At 32.3% G+C, this 8,508-nt stretch overlaps 1 protein-coding gene across 7 annotated transcripts in view; it reads right to left on the bottom strand.

The window, feature by feature from the left end:
• Nucleotides 1–5,398: 5,398 nt before the first annotated feature.
• Nucleotides 5,399–8,508, bottom strand: part of LOC128998054 (glycine receptor subunit alpha-2-like) — a 32,181-nt gene continuing 29,071 nt past the window's right edge. For 5 of the 7 annotated variants that reach the window (XM_054424020.1, XM_054424015.1, XM_054424019.1 and 2 more), the window contains 2 exons: nt 7,626–7,746; nt 5,399–6,643 (listed from right to left, as the gene is read on the bottom strand). In XM_054424020.1, coding sequence (XP_054279995.1) covers nt 6,476–6,643; nt 7,626–7,746 — 289 coding nt within the window. In that variant the 3' untranslated portion in view covers nt 5,399–6,475. Of the gene's footprint in view, nt 6,760–7,625; nt 7,747–8,508 lie in introns of all 7 variants that reach the window. The other 2 variants (XM_054424021.1, XM_054424022.1) reach the window with 2 other exon arrangements.

The raw sequence follows: 8,508 nt of genomic DNA, 5'->3' as shown, positions 1-8,508 counted from the left end.
ATGTTCGGTGACAATTCAGGTGTATATGGTTTTGTTGCCTGGTGTTGTAATTATGTACTTCATGGTTGCGTTTGAAGACTTCCGGAAATTTCCATATCATCATAGCTGATTCCAATATATAAACGGAGGTAAGGGTGGGAACTTTAAGATTAATAAAAAGTGGTCTGCAATGTTCTAAAAAATGGGTTTTACAAATTATTCTAATAATTCTCTTCTGTAGTAGAAATACTCTGTTTGCTTCACTGCCATATATCGGCCATTTTGTACGTTTTACATAAACATTTTTATCTTAGAATTTTTTTACCGATCTTTATGAAACTTGGTATGTATGTTAAAATAGAAGAGACCATGTTGAGAAAAAATTTCATCTTGATTCAACAAAAAATTTTAAAATGGCGGCCATTTTAATTTTTTAAACTTAAATTACTAAAAGATGGCTGATTTTATGATAAATTTCAAGAACACTTTTATTTGGCATTTTTAATTCTCTATCAAACGATAAGTCCAAGTTGAAAAAGACCGAATAAGAAGTAACTTAAATATTGCGGGGTTAAGTTGAAAAATGGGGCAAACCTGGCTAGCTTAGCCTTTTTCTACCCCATTTTACAACTAGAAATAGTAATATTTCATCTATTTCTTATTCGATTTTTGAACTTGGTACCGTTAGATACGGAAACAAAAATACTAAAAAAAGTTTTCTTGACATTCTTTCATAAAATCTGCCATTTTGTAGTAATTCAATTTTGAAACACTAAAATGGCCGCCATTTTGACAGTTTAAGTTGAATCAAGATGCACTATAATTCTAACATTGGTCTTTTCTAACTATACACACATAGCAAGTTTCATAATGATCGGTTGAAAAAATTCAAAAGATAAAAATACTCATGTAAAAAGTACGAAATGGTGGATAGCTGGTCAACAAAGTGATTTTGGAAGAAATGTTATTCTTGATTTTCACTTTATTTTGACCCAAGGGATCACCACGTAAATTATGTCCCCACCTTTTTTGAACACCCTGTATAAATCTAAAAGCCAAATAAAGAGATGAGATAAAGTAAAAGCCATTTTATATTGCAAGTAATTATATTTCCATTAAAAAGCAAGTATAACGTCAAAAAAACTTCAAAAGTAAAATACATGAATTGTTGAGGAAGAGCAGTTTCACTATTGGAATCTAACTGTAGGAAGTTCTATTTTGTCTCTTCTAAAATATAATGCTACCAGTAAATTCTTGAATCTTCAATTTTTACCGCACCTATTTCATGTGTTACATTAATTTATTCTTAAAATATATTCATGGAATGGAGTTTAGGGGTAAATTTTAGGGTTGGTACCTCAAGGTTAAATCTACTGCATGTGCATATATCTCTAATTAAAGCCAAATTAAGTACGGTATACTAGTATTTACAATCAGTCAATTATGTACTAAATAATCAGTAATTATTTTATCAAGCTAATATTTGATGTAAGCTCTGATACATAAAGTCTCTGATTTAAAGAACACTATATAAATCAGTCAGTAAATGATTATTTTATTTTTTTATTTTATAGTTGTAAGATACAACACAAACATCGCCGCTCACAACTGTTTTGCTGAGTTTAAATAACTCAGAAAATAATCAGCTTTTACAATATTTATTATGATTATAACAAATATTTATAAGTGTTTTGATGCACCAAACAAAAACAGATACATTTTATAACACAGATGGTTCAACTAAATAACCGTAACTTAGTTCCAGATCCTTGAAAAAATACTGCCTTTACAAGGGTAATGGTTGCACAAACAACCCTTACGCTAAAATTTAGTGAGCTTTATTTAAACAAAGTTTGGTACTAAAGAACCAATTTCGATCAAATGTAAAACAGACAAAAGTAGTGACAGTATTATATTTTTTTAATCAACAGTGTAAAAACACAGCTCATATTTTCAATATTGACTATACTTATCCTTAAACCAGTTATTAAAATACGAATTCTTATCTGTATAAAGTACATTTCTTACTTCATAATGTACACAAATTAATTAGAAATGTTTTCATTTATACTGTTTGAATTACTATAATTGAAAAAAAAACTATTTATTTCAGAAATATAAATAATACATAAATATGTATGTTCAAAAATACTCTGAAATAATAATTATTTACTAAAGAATTGTTTGATATAATTACATTGGCTGTCCAGATATTAATAATGGATGTTTTGAAGGTCTTATAAGAATGAAAACATTATACCATTAGTATTTAAGAATTATTTTAAGCTTAAATTTGTTTTGGCTGTTTCAAATGACGCGCAAACTAGAAGTTCAATTTTTGACTATTGTATATAAAGGATGAATTTTAAATGAGTTCCCCCCCTACTTTTTTCTACATTTCTTAAGATATCAACTTCGGACCACGTCAGATCATTGAAGTGTAGTAAGTACTTAGTTTTGACTGGGTGTACATTTTTAGCCGCCTTCTTGGATCCGCCATATTGGATACAAATTCTTTTTTTCAAATGTAAAGGCAGGGTTGTGACCCATTGTTTCAAACTAGAATAATTTTACGCTGATTACAATGCCGCAATTAGTTTTTAAAAATCTTGATCCGTTCTAAAGTTATGAGGACTTTTTATAACTTTATTTTTAGCCCATTTTAACATTGTGCATTTGCAAATTAAGACCATAATCCCAAAATAGTGCTAGATAAAGATAAGTATACACCACCATTCATTGTCGACCTATTATCACTTGGTTATGACGGATTTATTTTTTTCGGCCGCCATCTTGGATCTGCCATTTTGAAATGTGATAAATTAATTTAAATATGAAGGTGGTGGTTTTAGCAAGATATGGCAGCAATAGTGACAGATCTACTTGACTTAACTGTCAATTTCTAAATTGTATTAACTGGGAAAGCTTTGAGTTTCAGAAAGATGAGTTCTGTCTTGGGTTGCTGGGCTGGAGTAAATCGCCCCCCTTTCACCAAAGTCTGAGCATTATTTTTCCAAGTATTTATTAAGTAATTAGTATTTTCTTCGTATATTTATGAATGGTTTTATTTTGTATGTTTTTGTGTGTGTCTTTATACTTCACCTTACATACAGGGTTGGGCAAATGTGTGGATACCCCTAGTTAACTTTTTAACGCGTTGCAATAGGAAAACCTAACTCGACACATATTTACAACATAAGAAATTGCACTTTTTCATCAAAGTTACAACTTTGCCCCAGCCCCCAAAATGGGGTATTTTGGGGGCAGCCCCAAATTTTCAAATGTAAACACCCCCATTGTCAAATGTGACCCCTCATTTTAAAGTGTTTATTAAGAGAAATTGAATGGCGCAAACCAGAGGTCAATATCGCACGCCTAATCAAAATGGCAGCCATTTTAAATTAACATGAGCAATCATGATAAAGTCTGGACACCCCCAGTTATCTTTATAACGTGTGGCAGTGGGAAAACCAAACTTGGCACATGTTTACAACATAAAAAAATGCACTTTTTCATTTAAGTTAGAACTTGTACCCGGCCCCCAAAATGGGGTATTTTGGGGGCAGCCCCAAATTTTTAAAATAAACACCTATCATATGACCCCTCATTTTAAATGGTTTCTCAAGACAAATTAAATGGCGCAAACTAGATGTCAATATCACACCCCTAATCAAAATGGCAGTCATTTTGGAATATCCCCTATTAATTTTTTAACAGTTTATAGCTGGAAAGCTGAACTCAGCATACCTTTATGAAAAAAGAGAATTCACCTTTTGGTCAGTATTAAAATATTTAATTTTTAAAGTTAACTGGGGGTGTCTAGACTTTATCATGATTGCTCATCTTAAATAATTAAAATGGCTGCCATTTTGATTAGGCGTGGGATATTGACCTCTGGTTTGCGCCATTCAATTTCCCTTGATAAACCCTTTAAAATGATGGGTCACATGATAGGTGTTTACATTTGAAAATTTGGGGCTGCCCCCAAAATACCCCATTTTGGGGGCTGGGGCAAAGTTGTAACTTTGATGAAAAAGTGCAATTTCTTATGTTGTAAATATGTGCCGAGTTTGGTTTTCCTATTGCAACGCGTTTAAAAGTTAACTAGGGGTATCCACACATTTGCCCAACCCTGTAGTTTCTTCTCGTATCATTGTAAATAATCAATTATTGAATTTGTAATTTCTCACTTATGTGTTACTTGCTTTACTTTACTTTTTTTTGTTACTTACTCACTTATATGTACTGTAAGTGTTAAATCTGTCTGCTATTTTCGAGCTTTGATATTGTTAAAAATCTTTTTTTGATTCCTGGACATATAATGTAAAATGGCGAACGCCGTGTAACAAATAAATTAATGTGGTCACATACCACACAACAAGAAACACCCTTAATTTGTTGTTTTATCGGTTTTCAAATAGGTATACAATAAGTATATTATTAAAAAAAAAAACTTTAACTAGCCTTAATGCAATGCATATCACATCAATGGATTATTTGCTAAGCAGTAATTTGAAGCACTAGTAACTTAAAATAAGGTAAACCACAGACATTAAATGACTTAGAACATGAAATTTGTTGTTCACCACATTATTGTTAACGTTTATGTCACTTCGGGTGATGAATTACTTCCTGATAGTCAAAATAAACTATTTATAAACTGTGCATCTCACCGATTTTGTCCTTATGTATAACATATAAATTATTTTATATTTTATATTCATATGAGTTACATGAGTGTTTTATACCGATTGTTTCCTCATGTCCAAAATAATTGCTAAACACTAAAACTATAATCGTTGTTGTTATTGCCTGTTGTAAAGTTACCGTCATTACTGCTTGTTACTTGTTACCATTATTACTAGGCATAGTCTTCTTGTTGTTATTTATTGTAATTTTTAGGTCCCACTCATGTATTTATTGCCAGCTTCCTTATTTATTATTATTGCACGATTTTTGTAACCACTGATATTAACTTATTATTTGCTACTTATGTATAGTTCATAGTTCGACAAAATTGTATTAATGGAGAAACCGTTGGAATAAATAAATAAATAAATAAATAAATAAATAACTAAAGGCATCAAATTTACTTACCTTCAAGGGCAATACTATGTGTTTTAACATAATCTTATTTTAAGGTCTACAGAAAACTCATAAGTAACATTTCTCAATATCTTAACCATAAATTTAAATCTGGCACATCCATTTGGTAAACAGAGACTTTACTGGAAGCACTAACTGTATTTTTTCAAACGTATTTCCATCCTGTATAAAGCTATTTATACATATATTGCAAAAAAAATATCCTTCTAACTGAGGGATTCCCGAACATTTTTGTATTTGAGCAGCCCACCCTAAATAAAAAAAATATTCAAGTGCCCCCCCCCCTCCCATTACACACTAAAATGTTTGTCAATGAGAAAATACAAGTAGCCTACTGCGTTGAAAGCTAAATATTTATTTTCACTGTTACAAAACAATAGTACAAATTTAAATTTAAGTTGAACAAGTATTGTAAATAAAGTTTTATAGAGATCAATGAAGTGTATTTTCAAACTGGTTCGTGTTTTTACTAGGATCACACTAAGTTCTTCCAGCAAGACCTAGAAATTTTGTCAAATAAATTTATTTCTATTCCACATAAAAAAGAAACACTCATTCACACTAAAAATGCTTATAAATTGTCGCTTAAGTTTGTGTGTCATATTGGGATATGCTTTTAAAGGATTTACCCAAAATTATGATTCGCCGTTTTGTCATAGTGGTATATGTCAGAAATTTGGATTTATTAGATCTAAAACATTCCTTGAGATGTTTCGTGATGTTGAACCAGCCATTTGTCAATTTGTTAATATTTCCATTAGCTGTTTAAGAAAACAGTTTTGTAATACATATTCTTTAAATACCTTTAGCCTTTAGCCCCTAGTTTGAGAAACCCTGTGATAACTATATACAGCGCAGTTTTACTAAATAGCAATACATAATTCAAAATGTGCACCTGCTACATTAAGTTTATCTGGTTAAGCTCAAAGTATAAGTTTACTTACTAACTCTACTTATTACAATTCCGAAATGGTTTTCGGGGTAAAATGAATAGTAATAATAATATTACTCTGTGAAATACAATTCTCGCCCGTAAAATCGTCCAGTATTTGTTTGGTGCAGAGCAATTAAGAGGCAATTTCGTACGTATCAACTACTCATATTATGAAATTTAATTATGAGAAATAACAAAAACATAAAACATGAACATTATAACCTATAATTGTTGACAGTTAAGATAAGCACTTAAGTCTACAGTGTCTTTGCTGAATGGCAGAGACAAGCCTCGAATCGCAAATACTTAATATTACACTTAATCGATATGTTACAAAAGCATCTATTTACAAAGTTCTGCCATGGTACGAATGCAAAATTACAAATTATGTACAAAATCGTTATTTGTTACTTATTTATAACAAAATCGAGGTTACAGCAGAAGATCTGCAATTAATTACAAGAACTCAGCAAACTTTATCCAGTAGGAACAATTAAGAATGAAGAAAAGAAGCGGGAAGAAGACTCTAGAAAATCTGTCTATGTTGATGGCTCGGGTGCGATTCCGTTGTGCTTGGGATGGTCTAGGTGGCACGGCCGGTTGTCCGGTCAATAGGCGAGCGTTCTCCTAGGACAAACAACACTACAACAACCACTAAATAACCGCACATCCACAGTCCGTTGTGCTTGGGATGGTCTAGGTGGCACGGCCGGTTGTCCGGTCAATAGGCGAGCGTTCTCCTAGGACAAACAACATTACAACAACCACTAAATAACCGCACATCCACAGTCCGTTGTGCTTGGGATGGTCTAGGTGGCACGCCACATCCACAGATTCCTTGACGAAACAAATACAAATTGAATTGCAAGTGAAATGTGACCCCACCAGGTTGAGAGCATTTCACTTCAAAAGCATGGAAAATAATTTTACCTCAATTGAAAAGGGTAGCAGAAACTGAAGAATAAAAAATGGCTTCCAAGGTTTGAAATGGTATGAGAATAGAGAAAGCCTTAGTTACGGGTAACTAATCCCGTAGACTTGGGAAGAGAGGAGATGTGGGTTGGGGTGTGAAGTGCTGGAAAACTGAAAATATTCCCAATCAAGTTGGTTCCCTTGGAGCCAGGTGTTTGGGGGATCAGTGTAAGGCACTGAGGGAACACCTTCAATTAGCAGAGACTTCTGGGATTTGATAAAAAAGGCCTGGAAGAGGGAGCTATAATATATACATTAGATGGATACAATTGCAGGGTTTGGGTTATCACAAGCAAAAACTTCAGAAAACATATTAGAGAAAGTTTCCCTCGTATCGGGTGAGAACTTTCTAGCAGCTGCAAAAGTGGACGTTTAAATACAGTTTATATCCTAGCCAATAATTGCTTTCAGACCTTACTCTCAGTATGCATAATGGTCAGTCAGACAGGAGCACAGTCTTCAGTTGCAGATAAAATCTGCAGAATATTCGCTGCCACAAACAAACAAAGTATTTGTATAAGTTGGCCCTCAGGTAGCAAATAAATGTAATTGTAAAACAAAAATAACTAAATAAATAATAACTAAAATATAAACTCTCGTACGGGACTCAATGTACATGTTGATGATACATTACCTTAGCAGCAAGGTCGAAGATCTTGTCTGGTTTGAGGACCTCCGTGGGCTTTGGAGGTAAGTCAGAGTCTCCCAAAACAATATTAACTAGACAGTACTCCATGAGCGCCATGAACACAAATCTGCAACATCAAGGAACATACTGTAGTATGAGACTACGTTGATAGGTTAATATCACACACATTCAATGGTACAGTAAGACGAGATCGGTTTGATTGGGGTTTCTGTATATCATCTATTGTTGCATCTATTGTTGCATCATTGTTTTTTGTAACTGTTACATCAAGGAAATATATAGAATTGTTGTTTTCGTGGTCCATTTTGAATTTAGTAGTATTAAATTGTTAAAATATTGAGATGATTAAAAGTGTTTGAGCTTGTAACATTTCCCATTAAAATCGTCATATTTATTACCTATTTAAATAACCCTAATTTTAATAAGTAATTAGGTTTGCTGCTACAAGGAAGGTAATAAGGTGTGTGTTTTTTTAATTGGCAATTTGATAGTTTAGTATTATACAAACAAATTTGCCAAATTCGATTAAAATATGTCCATAAAAGAGCAAACTAGAACAGTTTATTCTCCGTACAAATAACATGGGAAGTTTAATTTATAATTTTTGGAATTTTCTGCGTTACTGTTATTAATTTAAATACCCCCGCCGCAGCAAACCTGCAGACTAAGCGAATTTCCATTTGACTGATTGGATTTACACTGAAATGTCTACTTAAAAATATAACATTTATTCCCGATTTAAATAGAATTAGTTTAACAAGTACTTAGGTTTGCTGCATCAGGGAGGGTAAAATTGTTTTTTTTTTGTAAAATGTTAATAGTTAGTAAGAAATAAAAACATTTTCCAAATTTGATCAAAATATGTTCA

Source organism: Macrosteles quadrilineatus, unplaced genomic scaffold, assembly GCF_028750875.1.
Source record: "Macrosteles quadrilineatus isolate MER2022 unplaced genomic scaffold, UCM_ALF_1.0 Scaffold_7__1_contigs__length_78375512, whole genome shotgun sequence".
NCBI classification, from domain to species: Eukaryota; Metazoa; Arthropoda; class Insecta; order Hemiptera; family Cicadellidae; genus Macrosteles; species Macrosteles quadrilineatus.
Note: the sequence above shows the minus strand (reverse complement) of the source record. Positions and strands in the feature narration are given on the sequence as shown.